General features: G+C 42.2%; 1 protein-coding gene across 5 annotated transcripts in view; it reads left to right on the plus strand.

Moving 5' to 3' along the window:
- The window catches only part of RUFY3 (RUN and FYVE domain containing 3), a 132,435-nt gene that overhangs the window by 74,180 nt on the left and 35,408 nt on the right, over positions 1-22,847 (plus strand). For all 5 annotated transcript variants that reach the window (XM_073601008.1, XM_073601011.1, XM_073601009.1 and 2 more), the window contains exons 4-10: positions 5,056-5,157; positions 14,348-14,471; positions 14,615-14,676; positions 18,586-18,651; positions 20,238-20,307; positions 21,725-21,805; positions 22,322-22,405. In XM_073601008.1, the coding sequence (XP_073457109.1) occupies positions 5,056-5,157; positions 14,348-14,471; positions 14,615-14,676; positions 18,586-18,651; positions 20,238-20,307; positions 21,725-21,805; positions 22,322-22,405 (589 nt within the window). The remainder of the gene's footprint in view (positions 1-5,055; positions 5,158-14,347; positions 14,472-14,614; positions 14,677-18,585; positions 18,652-20,237; positions 20,308-21,724; positions 21,806-22,321; positions 22,406-22,847) is intronic.

Genomic DNA, 22,847 nt, shown 5'->3' on the forward strand with positions numbered 1-22,847 from the left:
TTTTTAAATTGCACTGCACCAAAAGCACTCCACGTTTTCCAATGTGTGGGGTACCATTAAGAATTAACGGTACCCCTAAAGAGCAGAGCATTCGTCTGTGTGTCGGGAACGAGCGTGACAAAGGCAAGAGAATTCTTGTTGGGCAGTGCATTAGTGCTCGAACTAACACACTTAGACTAAATTTTAATGGTTCAAAGAATGTCAGGCAAAATGGTCGGCCCTCACACATGTTCACTTCATCAAATCTGGCCCTCTTTGAAAAAAGTTTGGACACCCCTGCTCTAGAAGCTAGAAATCATTGTAGTAGACACTGATACTCCAGTCATTTCCACTAGCTTCTGGGTCCTGTGTCTAGCGGTTGCTCTTTCTCCAATTGGACAAGGTGGAGAAGTGGGGCAGTGACATCCTGGACCAATCTGTACCAATGTAACCATGTAAAAAAAAATATCCATACCTTCTTTCTTTTATTGATGATCAGCAAATATTTTTTTCATTTGTCTGTTTTCACAAGGATGTTTAATTTAATTCCTTATTGTGTATGTAAGTGTAGCACTAACTCTCGGTGGAGCTGCTGGTTTAAGCGGGCTTGTTACCTTCACTCTCCTTCCCTCTGTTTTACCGGCACCGGGTCTAGGGTTCCGTTGAGTTTACCTCTGGACGATACACGCACCAACACTTGAATACGTTTTCAATGCTTTATTAAATGATTTACTAAGGAAGTGGCAGGAAAGAGGCAGAAGGGAAACCGCAGAAGAAACTCAAATATCTTCTTATAAGGTTCTTGACAAATGTCCTGGTAGAATTTGGATAATATAATAGAATGCGCACCCCTCGTGGGACACACTCTTTGCTCGCCTGGATAGGCCTCTCTCACTTGCCTAGCACCCAGTACGTAGCACGAATAAAAGTCTCTGCCACAGACTTGTTTGGGGTAAACCTGTACGGTCCTCTGCCACAGGATGTACCTTTTTTTTTCTTGTAGTGAATGTCAGTCACAGCACTTGAACCTTTAAGCCAACCCGGCAACACTATGCTGTATAGTTACTTTTAGGATACGTCCTCCAACCGAGTCACCAGGCCCCTCTCCAGACCAGCACGTTGCGTGATCCTTCCATGACGGGTCCTCCCCTGGGATCTCCCCGGTTGTCCAGCTTCTTCCCTTATGGATAGACAGCTCAGAACCATTCCTCGCCTGCTGTGGTAGGCCCAAGACAAGCTTCTGGGCCCACCCCTGCGCCGCAGTGGCGTGGGCCTCCGGAACGGAGGACCACGAGATTGCTCTCTAACGCATACCTGTCGGCCAGGAGGGCCAGCAGGTGGCTGTAAAACAAGCCCCCTAATATGGCGTCTGTCCCATAAATACCCTCGCCCAGAATGCAACTCGGAGGACCACCTCCACCGAGTTGTCTCCGGGACAGAAGAGCATCCATACGCTTCGACACGTTGCCCTTCCAACACTGACCAGTAATAACAGCGACACCCACCAATCAGTCTGGAAACACACACAACGTTAGCCAAGCTGGAACAGAGGCAAACTTAACCTATTTAACGAACAAATTACTAAATTTACCTAACATATGGTAGATTGCAAATCTACCAGCGCTACATACTCCCCCCCACTACAGTAGACGTTGTCCGCAACGTCTGTCCAAAAACAGTAACAGTAACTCCCAAGCCTGGGAGCAAGTATTTGAGTTTCTTATAACTTGGATAGACACAGAGAGAGAGGAAAAGACAGTGGAAAGACACTATAAGACTTACATCTATAAAACATTATGTTCACATCCGCAAACAAAACCATCCTACGATTGTGCATAACCTCACTATCTATCTTAGCTGAAAAGCCTCCCAGCTTGATAGGAGATCCTATAATTCCTGAAAAGGAAAACTTATTAAACACACATGCATATGTATACACTGTACAATATTAGGAGAAAAGCCTAATTTTTAGAGAAAATGAGCCTCTCTTCCTTTTATCCATATCGGAATAAACTTAAGGAGTCCATCCCTGTACTATGATTTCTTCAATTAAAGAAAAAAATAAATAAATCCGGCTAGCAAAATAAGTCCTTGGATTTAAAACACTGAGCAGCATATGTAAATCTTGACCACGCAGATTTCTTTACACTGACACTAACTAGCTAACTACTTGTAAAGTTCTTTTGTCCAGAATTACCAATAAAACCGGGGATCTGGCAATGTCAGTGGTTTTCCCGTTTTATCCACAGTGGTAATGAAATAAACAACATTATCTTTTCCGGGCCTGCAGATAACCACTTTGTCAGCATAGATGTGCCGACCGAAGTTCCAGTGCATGAAACATCCACTAAAACGTTCATCCATCTTTGCAGAACATCCAGTCTTTCGGAAAGGCTTAGGCACAGACAAATAGTCCCAAACAGCTTCACCGCACCAAAGTTCCCGATTAGCTTCAATCACCTGCATTATATCCTGGGGCACATAGGGAAACTCCAAACCATACTCGGCAGCAACACGCTTGTTTAACATCCTCTGCAAACATGCAAGTTTGGGCAAAGATCTGTCTCTCCCCATACCAGGTGGTACAAGAATCCAATGACTTGCTCACCACAGACCCAGCCAGTATCTGTAGTGAACTAGCAACTTTTGGCAAAGTCCCAGTAACAGTACTGTGTGGCTCCATACAGGGTGACGTCTTCCCAGAACTCAGGGCTGTCCATTCAGGGAAAGTCATAGCAGAGGCAACATCTTCACCTTGTGACCATAACAGCTCTTGTGACATAGTCTCAAATAGGTCATCATCCCCGGAAAGATCAGACATAGATTCTAATTCCGAGTCTCTCAACTCTTCTGCTGGTAGATATTTAATCACAGTCCCAGATACATTCCCCATCAGTGGCTTACCCGTTCCCGACGTGGACTCTGGTAGCTCCGGTTCAGGTAACCTCTGAGGTAGGCCTCGACCACGGCCGCGGGAAGAATTCACATATCCCACCTTCCTTTGAGTAGGCACAACAGGAGTAGGTTTAGTGGACGCAGAAATCAAAGTAATGTCCCCTGACGAGATGACAGCAGCAGTGTCTCTCTCCGGAACATTGTCAGCAACAACAGGCGAAGTGGTGGCCTGTCGTTCTCTCTCAGTAGCGGTAGCAGCTTCTACTGTGGCGATACCTGTTGCCCAATCTATCCGATAAGCACGGGGCGATGTGGTAGGTTGCTCCACCACAAACAAGTACTCTCCACATTGCGGACATCGGCCAAATGGACGGAGATGTATGGCCAATCCTTCACATCGGTGGCAGATCATACCCAGTCCCTCAATATCTCCTGAGGTGTACAGGACAAACCTCCCCTGCGGCTTCAAACAAACTCCAGTATCTGTGAGCAGAGTTCCAGATAGCACAGTATTCATCACAGTGCTTACAGGGAACATTCTTGGTCCCATGATTGGCTGCATCGCCAGAAAAGACATGGCCACACTCTGATCTTCTCAGCACGATCACGAGGCCTTTCCTCTCCTCTGGCGCCAAACACACACACGCGTCCCACGCAGTAACAAGTAGGGTAGGCTCCTCCCACTTGTTCTTCTAGTCACGTAGCTCCCGGGCCTTCACTGGCGCCCGCCGTCTACGCATTCAGAAACAAAGTCCTGCAGTTTAACCTTTTCTCTTCCTGAAGGATTTTTTCAAAGTCCAGCTCTCTTTGTAAACTCCCGGTAAAACACCTCTCTGGGTTGCGAGAATTGACGGTCAGCAAATCCCGGACGACGCCCCCACATGTAGCACTAACTCTTGGTGGAGCTGCTGGTTTAAGCGGGCTTGTTAACTTCACTCTCCTTCCCTCTGTTTTACCGGCATTGGGTCTAGGGTTCCGTTGAGTTTACCCCTGGACTATACACGCACCAACACTTGAATACGTTTTCAATGTTTTATTAAACGATTTACTAAGGAAGTAGCAGGAAAGAGGCAGAAGGGAAACCGCAGAAGAAACTCAAATATCTTCGTATAAGGTTCTTGACAAATGTCCTGGTAGAATTTGGATAATATAATAGAATGCGCTCCCCTCGTGGGACACACTCTTTGCTCGCCTAACACGAACAAAAGTCTCTGCCACAGACTTGTTTGGGGTAAACCTGTATGGTCCTCTGCCACAGGATGTACCATTTTTTTCTTGTAGTGAATGTCAGTCACAGTGCTTGAACCTTTAAGCCAACCCGGCAACACTATGCTGTATAGTTACTTTTAGGATACGTCCTCCAACCGAGTCCCCAGGCCCCTCTCCAGACCAGCACGTTGTGTGATCCTTCCATGACGGGTCCTCCTCTGGGATCTCCCCGGTTGTCCAGCTTCTTCCCTTATAGATAGACCGCTCAGGACCATTCCTCGACTGCTGTGGTAGGCCCCAGACAAGCTTCTGGGCCCACCCCTGAGCCGCAGTGGCGTGGGCCTCCGGAGCGGAGGACCACGAGATTGCTCTCTAACGCATACCTGTCGGCCAGGAGGGCCAGCAGGTGGCTGTAAAACAAACCCCCTAATATGGAGTCTGTCCCATAAATACCCTCGCCCAGAATGCAATTCGGAGGACCACCTCCACCGAGTCGTCTCCGGGACAGAAGAGCATCCATACGCTTCGACACGTTGCCCTTCCAACACTGACCAGTAAAAACAGTGACACCCACCGGTCAGTCTGGAAATACACACGTCAGCCGAGCTGGAACAGAGGCAAACTTAGCCTATTTAACGAACAAATTACTAAATTTACCTAACATATGGTAGATCGCAAATCTACCAGTGCTACATAAGCACACCATGACTATGGAGATTCATGATCTGTCTATCAAATATTTAAAATGGTTTTGAGCGGTTTAACACTAGCAAAACAGGTGATTGCTGTACTATAAATCAATGTGTTTTTACAGGGGTACAACAGTGATAGGATCTTCATTAACTGCATCATACCGGCAAAGTGTTGAATTTTCGATTCTGTACTGTCTGACTATTAATTTTATTGGTATACTCATATAATTTAATATTGGTAATGACTAATATTTTCAATTTTTTTTTTTTTTTTCTCTAGGACACCTGCAGGTAGAGGGCGAGCCTGGTTACGCTTAGCACTGATGCAGAAGAAGCTCTCAGAATACATGAAAGCCATTATCAACAGGAAAGATCTCCTAAGGTAACTCAGCTTGGGTTTAAACAACAAACAAAATGTATCTGTGATGGGAATGAAAGTTACTTTTTATTTACCAGAATGTCTGGGCTGGAGATCGGAAAGGCCAGGAAAAAAACGGAAAAATTGGGAAAAAAAAAACGTTTTCTCTTCCAGTCGTTTTTTTCCAGAAAACTTGTGTGAAATATTTTTTCTTTTACAATGATAAGTAATATATTTATGACATGGTATTTAAACTATATAACATGAAGACCTTAATGAAAGGATTTTGGAGCCTTTATATAAAGTCCTAAATTATTACAAGTTCTCTGAGCTGAGGACAAGCTAATCCTGGAATACAATTCAAGTAACACTGTACTTCTCAATGCAGTTCTCAAACAAAACAAATATGCATATCGGCCACTAGAGGGAGCTGCAGGGGAAAGGCTCCAGTATAGTTTGCTTGTAGGATCCATCTTGTATCTCCTACAGTTGGGTGATTGTTGGGCTACAGTAGATGATAGTTTCTGTCCTCTCAGGCCTTAATTAACAAGTCAGAGGGTAAATTTGTCAAGTTTATCTTTTTTTTAAATCTTTAAATGATTCCTATTAATGTTCTCCAACATCACAGCATAATGTTTAACTATAGTCTGGTCAGTAAACATCTAGAGAAACATTTCTACAGTGCAATTTCTGCTGAGGGCAAAGCTGCAATTTGCAGATATTGTGAGAAGAAATATATTTATATATAAATATATTTTCAAATGCTACAAGGATGACAAAAAAACATCTTTAATGCCAGAGGTGCCCTAAAGACATTATCCCTTTTGCGCTGACTTCCTCATGGCCCTTTAAGGGTTCCAAAAGTTGGGAGACGGAGGTGGGCATTCTGGTCATATGGTCATATGACCGCTGTGATTGGCTGTCACATGGTCGGAAAGCTCCGGATCACTAGTATGCATCGGGGAGCTTTCCGGTATTTTTATTTATTTTTTTTTACTAGTAATGGCGGCGATCTGTGATTTTTATCGAGACTGCGACCATTATGGTGGACACATCGGACACTTTTGACACATTTTTGGGTCGATTGACAATTATACAGCGATCAGTGCTATAAAAATGCACTGATTACTGTATAAATGTCACTGGCAGGGAAAGGGGTTAACACTAGGGGACGATCAAGGGGTTAACTGCCTTCCCTAGGTGTGTGTTCTAACTGTAGGGGGAAGGGACTGACTTTAGGAGATGACAGATCGTGGTTCCTAGCTATTAGGAACTCACGATCTGCATCTCCTCTTCTCACAGAACAGGAAATTGTGTGTTTACACACACACGTCCCTGTTCTGCCTCTCGTGCCCGCAAGCATTGGCACCCCTGCAGTGCAGCGGGCGCGCGCCTGTTATCCCGCTTAAAGGAGCCGACGTACTGCCACAGATGGAGAGTGAAAAATCTGGTGCAGCTCTGCATAGAAACCAATCGGCTTCCAGGTTTTTTTTTTTGTCAAAACTTAATTGAAGAAGCTGAAGTTAGAAGCTGATTGGCATTTCAAAATAATTTATAAATTGGTGAACATTTCAATGAGTGAAAAAGTATTTGATCCCCTATCAATCAGCAAGATATCTGGCTCCCTGATGTCTTCTTTACAGGTAACAAGCTAAGATTAGGAGCATTCTCTCAAAGGGAGTGCTCCTAATCTTAGCTTGTTACCTTTTATAAAAGACACCTGTTCACAGAAGCAAGCATTCAATCAGATTCCAATCTCTCCACCATGGCTAAGACCAAAGAGCTGTCCAAGGATGTCAGGGAGAAGATTGCAGACCTACACAAGGCTGGAATGGGCTACAAGACTATCACCAAGCAGCTTGGTGAGAGGGTGACAACAGTTGGTGCGATTATTCGCAAATGAAAGAAACACAAAATGACTGTCAGTCTCCCTCAGTCTGGGGCTCCATGCAAGATCTCACCTCGTGGAGTTTCAATGAGCAGGAGAACAGTGAGGAATCAGCCCAGAACTACACGGGAGAATCTTGTCAATGACCTCAAGGCAGAAGGGACCATAGTCGCCAGGAAAACAATTGGTAACACACTACGCTGTGCAGGACAGAAATTCTGCAGTGCCCGCAAGGTCCCTCTGCTCAAGAAAGCACATGTACAGGCCCGTCTGAAGTTTGCTAATGAACATCTGAATAATTGAGAGGAGAACTGGGTGAAAGTGTTGTGGTTAGATGAGACCAAAATCAAGCTCTTTGCCATCAACTCTAGCTCATCGTGTTTGGAGGAGGAGAAATGCTGCCTAATAACCCCAAGAATACCATCCTCACCAACAAACATGGAGGTGGAAACATTATGCTTAGTGTTTTTCTGCTAAGGGAATCAAAGGGACTATGGACGGGGCCATGTACCATCAAATATTGGGTGAGAACCTCCTTCCATCAGCCAGGGCATTGAAAATAGTTTGTGAATGGGTATTCCAGCATGACAATGACCCAAAACACACGGCCAATGCAACAAAGGGGTGGCTCAAGAAGAAGCACATTTAAGGTCCTGAAGTGGCCTAGCCAGTCCCTAGACCTTAATCCCATAGAATATATGTGGAGAGAGCTGAATGTTTGAGTTGCCAAATGTCAACCTTGAAACCTTAATGACCTAGAGAGGGTTTGCAAAGAGGAGTGGGACAAAATCCCTCCTGAGACGTGTGCAAACCTGGTGGCCAACTACAAGAAACGTCTGACCTCTGTGATGGCCAGCAAGGGTTTTTCCATCAAGCATGAAGTCATGTTTTGCAAAGGGGTCAAATACTAATTTCACTTATTTCAAAATGTATATCAATTTATAACTTTTTTGAAATGCATTTTTCTGGACTCTATTGTTCTGTCTTTCATTGTTAAAATAAACCTACCATTAAAATTAAGGAATATTGACTGATCATTTCTTTGTCAGTGGGCAAACGTACAAAATCAGCAGGGGATCAAATACATTTTTCCCTCACTGTATACAGTCCTTGTTATTACATTTGAAACACATTTAATTTTAAAGAGCGAGCTTACTTTATTAAGCTGTACTTTTATTTCAAGCATACTACTTATATACACTGCATTTCACCTTTCTAGTGTAACAAAATGACTTTCAACTTGTAAAACTACTGTTTGTAACTATCTTGATAAATCCCCATAACGGACTATAGACCTTTTGTTCAGTTCTTACACTGCTCTGATATCTGCACACACAGCTATCAGAATGCATTAAGGTGAAAAACCTTAGAGGCTTTACAACCACATTAATACACATATATGTACATTGAAGCAGTCAGTTAAGACTAATGCTAATCGTTACTTTATAACAATACCAACAGCTAGTTGTCATGTACAACAATCTAAATAGTGTTTTGCAATTGGACATGTACAATTAAAAGCTTAAAAAATAAAAATAAAATAAACACCAACTTTCCCTGAACCTGCACTGTGCACTGGCATCACTTCTAACAGTTTTTTTTAAATAAAGCTTTCTTTTATTCCCTTGTCTGAAGAAAAAAAAATTATGCAGGAAAAATTGCCTTGAGTCATGGAAGCAGGTGCACAAAGCTGTACGGAGCTGAATCTAAAATGGCCAGACAAAGCAGTAAATGCCCACTTATTGACCACTAATTATGTGGAGTTTTTCCTGAACAAGTAATGGAAGTACATGGGACTAATGTGACAGCTGTGTTCTGCATTCACTCAGTGTTCTGTAATGTACAGCACAAGCTCCTTTTAAATCATATATGATGCTCTCCCTGCACACCACCCGGCGTAACCACACTTTTTATATCTGTGATTTTATTTTGCAGCATTTCTGTTTTTTTAGCATTAAAGTGTTACTAAGGTCATTTTTTTTAATTCAGATAACAAACATGTTATGCTTACCTGCTCTGTGGAGTGGTATTGCACAGAGTGGGCCCCCAATCCTCTTTCTGGGGTCCCCGGCGGCGATCTTGGCTTCTCCTATTCTTCTTACGTCCACCATAGCCAGCTGCTTGCTATGGGGAGAAGCATGGTCTGCGCGCTTCCGACCTGTGTGTCTATGGAGCCGCGCTCCATAGACTTACCGTATTTATCGGCATATAACACGCACTTTTTTCCCCTGAAAATCAGGGGAAAATCGTGGGTGCGTGTTATACGCCGATCCGCCGGCGATTGTGAGCTCTTCGGCCGCCCTTAGCGGCTTTTGGCTCTTCTCGGCGGCTTTGAAAATGGCGCCGCCTTTGGCCATTCTCGGTGGCTCTCGCCCGCCTTCGGCCATTCTCGGCGGCTCTCAGCCGCTTTCGGCAATTCTCGGCGGCTCTCGCCGCTTTCGTCCCATTCTCGGCGCCTCTCGCAGTCCCGCGGGAGCTGCCGAAAGCGAGAGCGGCCGAGAATGGCCGAAAGCGGCCGAGAATGGCCGAAGGCGGGCGAGAGCCGCCGAGAATGGCCGAAGGCGGCCGAGAACGGCGGCGCCATTTTCAAAGATGATACACAGGCTACAGAGGGACACTGACAAGGCTGCAATGGGGGACAAGGCTGCAATGGGGGACAACACTACAGATGGACACTGACAAGGCTGCAGATGGACACTGATGATGCTGCATTGATGGGCATTTAAATGTAAGTTTTTTTCCTTAAACTTTCCTCCTAAACTGTGGGTGCGTGTTATACGCCGGCGCGTGTTATACGCCGATAAATACGGTACATAGACTTACACAGTGGAACTTAGACCCGCCCCCCCACTTCCTCTTCATTGCATTTGATTGACAGCAGCAAGAGCCAATGGCTCCTGCTGCGTCTTAAATGCTGTGTGTAGAGAAAGTAAGGGGAGAATAGATGCAGCCACACACAGCGCTGATCTCTTCTCCCCTCTCTTACTCTTCACACAGGGGAAGGGGGGCACAGGGAAATTTACACATTACAATGTACACATACTAGCACATTATGTGACACTTACCTGCAAACGAAGCCAGCGCTGTCCCCGCTGCAGGACGCATCCATGCTCACCCCTCTCCCTTCCAGGGCCGCGGACTCCGGCACTGTGACTGGCTGGAGTTGCGTGACGTCAGTCCCGCGCATGTGTTTCTTCACAGCGCATGCGCCGATTACCTCATCGGCACAGTTCAAAGTAATTATCTCCCAAACAGCGCACGTTTTAGGAGATATTCACTGTACCTATAGGTAAGCCTATAATGAGGCTTACCTATAGGTACAACTTGAAAATGGAGGTTTACAGCCTCTTTAAGGTAAAAAAAATGTCTGTTACAAAAAACGCCCATACGCCAAAAAACGTCCGTTTATGAGCTCCAGTGTGCACGGAGCCTAAAGAGAAAAGTATACCATTAATTTTGGGTAAGCCATAACAATAAAAATCTTTCATTTCCCTTTTGGACTGTAAAATGTACTACTGACATCATGTTGTTACATCTGTACAATAAGTGTACAAAAAACTGGCAAAAAATTAAATCCCCTCGGGGTGTCTACTGTCCCAAAAATTTCATTTCTGGTGTTATCATTTTAACAGAAATAGAAGATTTTTTTTTTGTTTGTTTTTGCAAAAGCTCTATCTGTCTCAAAAAATATAAAATGTATACAATTAATTTGGGTACATTGTTGCACAACTAAGTAATTTCAAAGAATTGCAGCACTAGAAATTGAAAAATGGCCTGGTAATGAATGGCAGGCAGGCTAATACTCAAGTGTTTAAAGCAGGGATAAGCAATTAGCGGACCTCCAGCTGTTGCACAACTACAAGTTCCATGAGGCATTGCAAGACTTTGACAGCCACAAGCATGACACCCAGAGGCAGAAGCATGATGGGACTTGTAGTTTTGCAACAGCTGGAGGTCCACTAATTGCATATCCCTGGTTTAAAGGATAAGTTCACCTTTTTTACAAAAAATAATAAATGCACAGTTTTTTGCATGTAAATTATTTTTTTCTTGTAGGAGCCTGTAAAGAATTGCACCAGTGATCAGCAGATTGCTGATGCCATGCAGGTCTCCTACAGACCTGTCCATGTATTTGCTTGCTCGTACCTCCTACGGTAAGAAGCGTTGGGGGCAAGGCTAAGCCGGAGCAAGTCACATTCACTGTGATGTCGGCTCAGCTTTTTTCAGGTCCTTCCCCAGCCTGTGCAAAGTGGATTGGAGCTGTCAGTCAAAGGTCTGATCTGCCTGAATGCGTTGGTGGGGGGGAGGGGGCGTGTGTCAAAACCTTGACTGACAACTACACTCCATTTTTCATGGCCTGTGGGACTGGCCTAAAAAAGCTGACGTGACGTCACAGTACCCTGCCCCCGTCTGGTCTGTGCTGCAGTAAGAAATTAAAAAAAAAAAAAAAAAGTCAAGTGACCCATATGGGAAAGGGCTGAAATGGTATTAATTTAATTTATTACTAAAGGTCAGAAAAGAAGAAAAAGAGTGCGCAAAATAACCACTACAAATAGTGATAAATATTGATACAAAACAAAAAAAACAAATCTCAATAAAACATATGAAAAATTATGTCATGAAAAATTAGCAATAAAATGTGTATCAAAACACACAAAACATAAAGAAAAAAAAGGTCCATATATTATGTGAAAAATAAGCCAAAGTCCTAAAGTGAATCAACAAAATTAATAAATAAAAAGTCCTTAAAGAAATCTCCAGAAAGCAGAGCACATATTCCTCACTTCAACCATCTGAGATGCAGTGCACGATGTACAAATACAAACTGCTTACCAGATAAGTTGGATCTCAGATGATAGAGATCAAAGGCGCCTGTGCATTAGCCTGCCGGCAGGTGAACTTGCGATGGTTAAACAGCAGGGAGATATCCACCGTTATCAAGGAACCAGCAAAAGAAAACTTCACTCCCGGGATACTCTTATGAAAGCAAGGATCTCATCATCCTTGCTGTTAATAGATGATGGGTAATGAAAATTGTCCTCAGAGCCTTCCCTCTCAGAAGGGATTCCTGCTCTGTGTAATGATATTGTACAGAGTGGCCCGAACCTCCCCTTCTGGGGTCCTGGCTCCTCCTCCTCAGTGTGCTTGCTATGGGGGTCAGACATGCAGGCTTTTTTCAGGTCCTTCCCCAGCCTGTGCAAAGTGGATTGGAGCTATCAGTCAAAGGTCTGATCTGCCTGAATGCGTTGGTGGGGGGTCAAAACCTTGACTGACAACTCCACTCCATTTTTCATGGCCTGTGGGGAGGGCCTGAAAAAGCTGACGTGACGTCACAGTACCTTGCCCCCAGTCTGGTCTGTGCTGCAGTAAGAAATTAAAGAAAAAAAGTCAAGTGACCCATATGGGAAGGGGTTGAAATGGTATTAATTTCACTTATTACTAAAGGTCAGCACAGCCAAGGGGTTAGCATTTCCACCTAGCAGCACTAGGATCAGCAGTTAGAGTCCCAACCATGGCACTACCCGCCTGGAGGTTGAATGTTCTCCCTGTGCCCGTGTAGGTTTCCTCCCACTCTGCAAAGAATTGCTGCTAGGTTAATTGGCTCCTGTCTAACTTGGCCCTCGTATGTATATGCATAAATGCGAGTTATGGACCTTAGATTGTAAGCTCCTTGAGGGCGGGGACTGATGTGAATGTAAAATATATGTGTATAGTGCTGAGTAAATTGATGGCGCTATATAAGTACCTGCAATAATAAATAAAACAAAAGAATAAAGCGGTTTCAATTTAGATTAATAGCTGGTGGTGTACCCTGTCATCTAGTTGATGCAGTAATATCAGGGTTAAGAATCGCCTTAATTCCCTGGACTGAGCTTTTTTTTTTTTTAATAAATCATAGACCATTTTCCTTTTTTTTTTTTTTTTTTTTTTTTTAAGGATTTGGACAGGAGGGTATTATTCAATATAGAATTCTTATGCTCTTTCTTCTACAAAGATTTCATAAGGTTCTTACAAAAAGCAGAAGCTTAGAGTGTGTATACTAAAATAGTGAAATGATTTACTAGGTAAACTACATTTTATTAGACTAGAACAGATATGTAAGCCATATATCTATTAATAAGATGAATTGATTAATTCTTCAAAGACAAATCAAAACTAAATAAGCCGCCAAGACATTCATAAATTGGTTAAGCCAGTTTGTGACCTTGGCACCCCTGCCAGACCACACAGCCATATCCTAGACCTCTCTGCAGCCTGTTTGTAAACCGTTTGTTACCCTAACACTTCATATTCCTGATATGTGTCTGCTGTAGCATGTACTTGTAGGAGAAAGTATCCCGTTCTTTGTATTGCTTCCTTTATGTGAAATCCCTTGCGTTCCTGCCAGTCCCTCTGCTTTCCTATTAAAAAACTGACCACACTGAGCAGGAGAACACATCATGGGGAGTTCTATAGCTGTGCTGGGAACTCTGTGTGCTCTCCTCCAATGATCAGACTTGTCCTGTCACATCCCTGCTGCATAGCCATTCACTGGGAAGCTCTGTGTGCTGCTGCTTTTCCTTCCCCAGCTCTTATGCAGCTGAGAACTGAGGGAATGTGATCCCTTATTAAAAAAAAAAAATGTTTTGCCTTTTCTTTCTATTTTAAACTGAATGGGTTGTTTTTACAAGGTGATCGTTTACAATCACTTTAAGTAAAACAATTCGGCATGGCTCAGGACCAACCCCAGCCTGTGATTGGACAATGAAGGAGCAACACATTGAGGCCATCCCTGTGCTGTCATGTCATGTACTCATGTTCAAATATTCACTGTGCAAAGCAATAGAGCCTGACTGGCAGACAGTGCTGACCTTGTTCTTTCAGCGTAAGGAGGAGATAATCTGCCTTACTATTGATGTCAACTAATAGCAAGGCATATTTAGATACATATGCTTTTTATACTATTAAAACACATGGAATTGTATTAATAATACATAACTGTTTTAAATGCTGTTTCTGCCTGATGTTTGTCTATAATGGAACATACATACTATACACTGAAATTCTATGGATTAATCCTGTGAGTAGGTAAACAATGAAAGTACTACAGATATAGCGGCTCAGACAAGCTCTGTTATTCTGGATTGGACTGACTTGACTGGCTTCCAGGTACAGCCTGCATCTCATGTCCAACAAACAGGATGAAATATGTAGCTACAAGATCACTGTTTATTTTTTATTTTTTATTTTTTTTGTACCTTAGATTTTTCGGTATGACTTTAGAACACTGTGAACGTATATAATTGAATGATTTGATTTGTAATGAGCGCTCTCTTGTCTTTTTAGTGAGTTCTATGAGCCAAATGCTCTAATGATGGAAGAAGAAGGTGCCATCATTTCAGGCCTTTTGGTTGGACTCAATGTAATTGATGCTAACTTCTGTATGAAAGGGGAAGATTTAGATTCTCAGGTATTTATATGAACTATCTAGCGTTGTACATTATAGTATAGTTAAGCATTTCACTATATGGTTGCATATACTGTCAGAATGCATTTTGTTTGTATTATAATGCTTTTTCATTTGCTTTTTTTTTTTTTTTTTTTTTTTTTAAGGTCGGAGTCATTGATTTTTCAATGTACCTAAAAGAAGGTCCAATAACAAAATGCAGTGAAGGGTAAGTGTGAAAAAAGCATTAAAAAATACATTCTGTGAATAACCTTATTGATCCATAAACTGAAGCCTAAAAATCAAGATAAAGTCAGTTTGTTGATCCTAAAGCCTGGTACACACAATGAGCCTATCGAATGATCGTCTTTAAATATTTTGCACGCTAGTTTCCATATCAAAAAAGAAGAGGTCAGTAAAGCAGAATTCCACTCGTTTTTAAGTTTATTAAAAGTTAGCAGCTATAAAATGTGTAGCTGCTGACTTTTAATAAACAAACAGACACTCACCTGTCCCACGGTCCAGCGATGCGGCCACCCGAAGCCTCGCCCCTCTCCTTCTCTTTCTCCTCTCTGTGGCGCCGACATTGCAAGTGTGAGCACTCGGCTGTGACAGCTTGCCGGCTTCACAGCCGGGTGCACACTGCGCCTTCTCAGTGGCCGAGCAATCATCTGGGACCTGTGATGTATGCCCGAAGATTTGAGGGAGGGGGAGAGAAGGAGTCGCCTAGGTGGTGGAAATGGGAGCTGGGTACCTGTCAAAACTAGGTACCCCCCCCCCCCCAAAAAAACAAAAAATGACATGCCAAATGTGGCATGTAAGGGGGCGAGGAGTGCTTAAAGCCGTAGTTCCACTTATGGGTGGAACTCCACTTTGAAGTACGAAAATTCTCGTATGACAGAGCAAAAATTTGTAAGTGATATAATGTATTGTATTTTCATACGAAAATCGTACGATGTGGTATGGTACGAAAAAAATTTTCGTCTTTTGTGTCTTCAGATAATTTTGTACGAAAGCTGGGTACTAACGATCAGATTATTGTACAATCGCTTAGACAACGCTATTTTTCGTCCAGTTTTCTGATCCTGTGTATGGGCCTTAAAGCATGTTTGTCCTCTTCTTCCCTCACTGTATTATCGGACTGATATTTACTTTTTTATGAAAAAAAAAAAAAAAAACAATTAGTCTTTGATGTGATTTGCTGAAAATATTGACCTCTTACCAGTTGTGTTGAAATCATTTTCTAATTCCCTTAACACCTTGCTATAATTTTTACAGTGTTGGAACACGAGCATAGCTTAAATCTCTGTATTCGTAATGTTATCTTATATTTATAATAAATAACAGTGGATATTGCCTTATCGTAGCATTACAAGACCTAGAAATGTCATGGTCTTTGTCCAGATCAGAGTGGAAATTCAGGGGTAAATGAAACATGACATGACTACACAGCATGGCTTATTACCAACATGCTTTTCCTTGACATTTATCAAGAGACAAAAATCAGCCCATCCACAGCCAGGAGCAAATCTCTGCCTAGCCAGACTGAATCATCGTGCTACATGCCATCTTTACAGCTGCTTCTTTAGTTTTAATTTTAGGAGCAGAAAAGAATATAGAAGATTTTGCCGGCAGAGGACCTGTCAAGGCGCTGAAAATAGTGGAGCGGATTATGAAAAAATACTGGATTTAATAAAGATGAGGGCGATTTCTTAAAGCAACTAGTTAGAGGCTGGCTTTCATTTTGTGACCTTCAATGGGAAACTCTTTGGTGTTATTTACTATAGATGTATTCACACTTTTTAGTGCAGTACATTGCAAACTGTAGAATATAGATTGTACCCTAAACACTGACAGATTAAACTTTTTTTTTTTTTTATTATTGTGGGACATTTTTTCCAATTCATTTTTTTAAATGTATCCTGGAAGCAATATGTATATCTAAATTGTCCCTTATAGTCCCTCTGCAAGGCCTGAGAAATAACAACCTACTTTAGGCTGAATTCACAAAGCTAACACTCCAGGTTAAGGATCCATTTAAAACAGGCATTAAACTTTAGCTGAATCAAATAAAATCTTACATAAAGATCCTTATCCATGTGCTAATTGGTGTCTGAAAGTGCTTACTGCTTCTTGAATCCACATGTCTCTAACGGTTACGGAGATGCAGAAGTAATCAAACACTGAGGTTTATTTACTAAAACTTGAGTGCAAAATCTGGTGCAGCTCTGCATAGAAACCAATCAGCTTCCAGGTTTTACTGTTATAGCTTTATTGAACAAGCTGGAAGCTGATTGGCTACCTTGAACAGCTGCACCAGATTTTGCACCCTCCAGTTTTAGACTTCTTTCACACTGGGGCCGCGGTAAAGCACTGCTCGATTTAGGGGCACTTTATCGCTGTTTAAGGGCGCTTTTCGCGCCGCTAGCAGGGTGCTTTTAACACAAAGTAGGGGTTAAAAACTCCCATATTGCAGTGCTGCCCATTTATTCCAATGGGCAAGGGCGTTTTGGGAGCGCTAAATACAGTGCTCCCAACCCGCCCCAAAGATGCTGCTTGCATGACATTTTTCGGAACGTCCCGCAAGCGCACTGCCCTAGTGTGAGAAGTCACACTTGAATGAATGGGAGGCGGTTTTCAGGTGCTTAGCAGAGGCCATTTCCACCGCTAAAGAGCCTGAAAATCGCCCCAGTGTGAAAGGGGTCTTTAGTAAATCAACCCACTGTGCCTTACAATGATCTGCAATACTAGTTTGGAAATGACAGGTATCAGTGATGTTGGGGTAACATAAAATAGCCAACAACTCCCTTTTCATTATCTTACAGAGAGCAATATAACTACAACTAACTGTTTTAGTCGTTGAGTTTGTATGACGGTATCAGTTTTAGGCAGATCTTAGCTGGTACAAATCTTTTTACTACAATATATCTATAATATTTACAGCATAGTTATGAGGATGATTTATGTTTATTTTGGCTATATCTAGAGCCCTTACTTATTGTCAGATGTGAAAAGTGAAACATGCGGATATAAAATAAACACACATTCAAATGCGAAAAATGTAAAAATCAAATTATAGTCAAATGTCCATATGTGAAATATGAGACAGCAAAATGTCAAAGTCCATATGTGAAACAGTGCAGAGATATCTCTTCAAGTTTGAAGGCAACGATGAACACCAGAGGACTTATGGATATTTAATAGGAATAAATGGGTACCCTTACCGGATCCGTAGGACGCACATACCATATAGCAGTGCGTCAGAAGGGCTCATGGCCCACAAGATATCGCCTGGTTGGACATCACGGGAGATCCTCCCTATGCCTTTCTGATGCACTGCTATATGGTATGTGCGTCCTACGGTTCTCTTAAGGGTACCCATTTATTCCTATTAAATATCCATATGTCCTCTGGTGTTCATCGTTGCCTTCAAACTTGAAGAGATATGCCTGCACTGTTTCACATATGGACTATATGGATTATTTTATATCCACATGTTTATCATTGCATGTTAGATATTTCTAGCGCTGCACTTTATATTCTTATTTATTGTCAACCTTAAAGTGGTTGTAAAGCCTTAAGGTTTTTCACCTTAATGCATTCTATCCTTTTTCTTACCGGAGCCCATCTGATCCAGCGATGTACACGAGCGCAGCGGCTCCAAACGCTGTCCCTCTTCTCATTGGACAGATTGATAGCAGCAGGAGCCATTGGCTCCCACTGCTGTCAATCAAATCCCACTGTCTGTGTCAATGGACACAGCAGCGGGACTCAGGAGCGAGCCTGCACGGGTGGCACCAGGCAAAGGGGCTTTCCATGGAGGCAAAAGCATTGCACAGAGCAGGTACGTATAGGCATGTTTGTTTTAATACCAAGAAAAAAAAAACCTTTACAACCTCCTTAAGGCCAGTTTTGGGCATTGCAAAATAAAAAAAAAAAAAATTGAAAGTCAGCCCCTAACCGTTTACCTCATGTTTGCTGGTGTCTTAGAAGGCTGGATACTTTTTCCTCCGCTCTGCTAAAAAAAAAAAAACCCTAAATGTGTTTTGGTTTTTTTTTTTACTAAGCTTTTATTTTGCTTATTTTCACTTTGTTTCTTCAATCAAGATCTTATGTTTCATTTTTCTTCTCCACATAGAGATGGACAAATAACAGCTATTCTTGACCAGAAAAATTATGTAGAAGAACTAAACAGACAATTAGGGTAAAGTATAAGCATGTGATTATGTCGTTTTTTTCATAATCTTCCTGAATCCCAGGCATCACAAAATTGTTTTTTCTTATCTTTTTATATAAGATATGCCACCTGGTAAGCATTAAAATATCCTTTCCCAACAGGCTCTTGGTAATGTTCTCTCCTGAAAGGAAGCAACGTTCAGATTGCATGGCATAGGATACCAATCCTGATCTTAAAATGTGTATAGCTCTTGAAATGAGAAAATGAAGAGTAGGGATGAGGATTAGGATCCTGTGCAATCCCACAAGGAAACAGTCACTGAGCATCTGCAATCATAAGTGGCCGAGGCCCCCCTGTGCACATACAGTATACAAGGGGTGTTTATATGTGCAGCAATGCTTCAGCCCTTTATGATTTCTGGTGCCAGTAGCAGCTTCCTGGAGGGATAGCTTCAGACTATGATCTGAACATGCCTTAAAGTGGTGTTCCGGCCGAAATTGTACTTTTTGAATAAAAATACCCCTATAATACACAAGCTTAATGTATTCTAGTAAAGTTAGTCTGTAAACTAAGGTCTATTTTGTTAGTTTATAGCAGTAGTTTGTTATTTTATAAACTTACAGCAGGCCGTGGCCATCTTAAGTGTGGGCATCTGAAGCCAGACTGTATTTCTTCCTGGATCTCATCCTTGCAGATCTCGCACATGCAGCACAAGCAGTGTAATAGGTTTCAGGTCAGGTTTCCATAGCAACGGCAGTGTCAGAGGAAGTTGCCGCCCCTTCCCAGAAGGCATTGCAAACAGGAAATGATGAGATGGGCCACGGCCAGGGAGGAGGAAGTGGAAAAATGAATACAGCAGATATACAGTAGGTGCTGAGAAAAAAAAATTTAAATCTCAAATTCATTTACAGTGCACAGTTTAGTGAGGGATGCTGAAGAGTTGTAAAAGTGGGTGGAAATCCACTTTAACTTATCCTTGGTGAGGAGTACCACTAGTGCCTAGTGTGTTTGTCTTGAAGCAACATTTCTAAGCAACAATTTAAAAAAATTAATTGTGTTTTTAAAAGTGTGGTTCATCTGGCACAATGAGTGGTCCAGTAATAACTTTGGTACATTTGACCAGTGATGTGGACAAACAATGGTCTCCTTGTTTAGGAATTCTATTGACCAGCTATTTCTAGCACTGAGAAAAGCTTCTCAAAGTCTACTACAATGCACAAAACATGGTGGGGGTTATTTACTAGAACTGGAGAGTACAAAATCTGGTGCAGCTCTGCATAGAAACCAATCGGGTTTTATTGCCAAAACCTAATTGAACAAGCTGAAGTTAAAGGCTGATTGGCTACCATGCAAAGCTGCACCAGATTCTGAGTGCACCAGTTTTAGTAAATCTACCCGTGTGTTTCATTGCAATTCAGCCTCTGTATGGAAAGTGTTTTAAATGGTGCAGTTCAGCAGCTTCTAGTACTCCACAAGTATCAAAAAGGATTTTATGAGTGCTGCAGACAGTTTAAGATTCGGTGCTTCAGCCATGATGAGCTAATTCAGACGGAAAACCTCATTAATTCTTGCATAGTTCTGTAATCCGCATTCTTTTTTTCTGTTCATAACAGTGCCACTGTTAACAACCTTCAGGCAAAGGTGGATGCGCTTGAAAAATCTAACACAAAGCTAACAGAAGAGGTATGCAGAACTTGTATTCTTGAGTTGTCTGATCACTGTTTTTTTTTTTTTCCATTTCATTTCTTTTTGTTTTGCACTTTGTAGTATGGATTTTTATACTTTAAAGAGGAGGTCCCCCCCCCCCCCCATGGAAAATTAAAATTCAGCAGCTACAAATACTGTAGCTGCTGACTTTTAATATATGGACACTTACCTGTCTAGGGAGTCCGCGATGTCGGCACCCCAGCGGATCCTCGGATAGGCTGTCGGGTGCAGCCACTGCCATTCCTGATAAGGTAACCCGGCAATGAAGCCTGTCGGCTGCACAGCTGGTTCCATACTGCGCATGCGTGAAGTGTCCTGCACTTTTTAATTGGCCCAGCGGTGGAGGAAAGAGGGGGGGGCGAACTTCCAAGAGACAGCGTAGAATGTCAAAAACGGCCCCCCCCCCCCCCCCCCCGAAAGTTTACAAATGTGGCACCAGAGGGGGGGGGGAGACAAATAAGCGGAAGCTTCACTTTTGGGTGGAACTCTGCTTTAAGAACTTTGTGCTTCATTTATAAAAACTGGAAGAAAGCAAAGTAGAGTGGTTGCCAATTGCCAAATCGCCTAATACAATCTTCTCCTGTTGCTCCAAAATGCTGGCTGATCCACTGGTGTTGGTGCTTTCTGCATCACTTCCCAAAACAAGTATATGGATTAGGTGTTCTAAAGCCGCGTACGCACGAGCGGAATGTCCGACAGAAAAATTCTGACGGAATCTTTTCATAGTCTATTCCGATCGTGTGTATGCCTCATCGGACTTCTTTTTTTGGAAATTCTGACAGACCTAGAAATAGAACATGCTCTAAATATTTCCGACGTAACCAATTCCTATCGGGAAAACCGCTCGTCTGTATGCTGTTCCGACAGACCAAAGACGACGCATGCTCTGAAGCAAGTACGAGACGGAAGCTTTGGCTATTGAACTTCCTTTTTTCTAGTCCCGTCGTACGTGTTGTACGTCACTGCGTTCTGGATGGTCGGACTTTGGTCGGACTTTGGTTTGACCGTGTGTAGGCAAGACCGCTTGAATGGAATTCCATCGGAGTTCCGTCGGAGAAACCTTCGGAGTTTATTCCGACGACAAAACCGGTCATGTGTACAGGGCATAACAGCTCTGACTTGATGTGCTGCTTGCTTGGTCTGGTTGGGAGGTTTTATGTGTTGAAACAGACAGATGTGCAGACAAGCAGCAGTTTCAAAAGTTGGGTCAGCCTATGTATTTCCTATTACCCACTTCCGTAAAACTTGCAGGTTAGTTACAATTACCTAACCTTGCTTTACTGGTCCACAGTCAGAGGAAGTTGGTCTTTGATAACTAGAAAATGTACACCTTATACTGAATATGTTCTTAAATAAGTAGACGGTCTAGATCCTACTCTTGTCTTATTTTCAGCTTGCAGTAGCAAACAACAGAATTATTACCATGCAGGAGGAGATGGAGAGAATGAAAGAGGACAGTACATACTTCTCCAAGGTAGGCAGCTTTCCACAGAGGCACCATGCTGCACTACACTGTCACTTCTTTTCTGCTCATAGTACTTTCTGAGTTTACTTATAGCATTAAGACCAAGACTTATTGCAATAAACTTGTCTATCCTCAGCGAGACAAAATAGCAAACTTTGCTTAACCCTATTTCCCAATTGGATAGTTGAGAGGTGCTCAAACTCTTACAACAGGGCAAACCAAAGTCAATAATGTTCAAAAAGTTGACACCACAACATGATAGGTCATGTTTGCATGAATTTTACCCGTTGTATCAATGAAGCATTTTTTTTTGTGTTTGGAAAATGCTGCTGTGGTGCTGACTTTTTGAAGCTGACGTTTCCTCATCTATCCATCTTTTCCCAATGATTGCTTTAAACACAGTCTTTTCCTATAGACTATGTCTGTTTTTCACATTGAAAATGAAATAACCATCAAAGCTTCTAACTAGTAATTTTGCTCTGGTTAGGCATACTAAATACATAACTTTTACTCCATTTATTTCAGGGTAATAAACAAGAGAGGAGTGCAGATGGGCAGATGCTAAGCGAGGTCAGGAAACACTTAAAAGAAGAAACTCAGTTAAGATTGGTATGTTGATTTTTTTAAGACTATTATATAAGCTACTACTTAAAAAAAAAAAAAACACTTTTTTTTGTCCACACAAATACAGTTCAGCCAGACTGTGTACTTGCAATATACCTAATTTTAGTGCCATAGTAAAACTAAAGGAAAGGTAATGAGTGGGCTTCATGATTTGGAACTTGTTTTGGTACTTATGATACCTAAATACATAATGTTTACTGCATGCTATACACGTCTGCATACTTTAGGTGAAGCAGTTGTTTAATTAGAATACATTTTGCGGATTTTAAAGTGGAACTATAAGCACAGCTTTTTTATTCATTTATTTTTTTTTATTTTTGAGTAAGGGAGGGTTAAAACACCTGTCAGTTTATTTTTTGCCATCTGTCTCCCATTGGGGAGATTTGCCTTCACTCCCTGTCCCATAGCAAAAACAGGAAGTGAGAGG

This window comes from Aquarana catesbeiana, linkage group LG01 (genome assembly GCF_042186555.1).
Source record: "Aquarana catesbeiana isolate 2022-GZ linkage group LG01, ASM4218655v1, whole genome shotgun sequence".
Taxonomy (NCBI): Eukaryota; Metazoa; Chordata; class Amphibia; order Anura; family Ranidae; genus Aquarana; species Aquarana catesbeiana.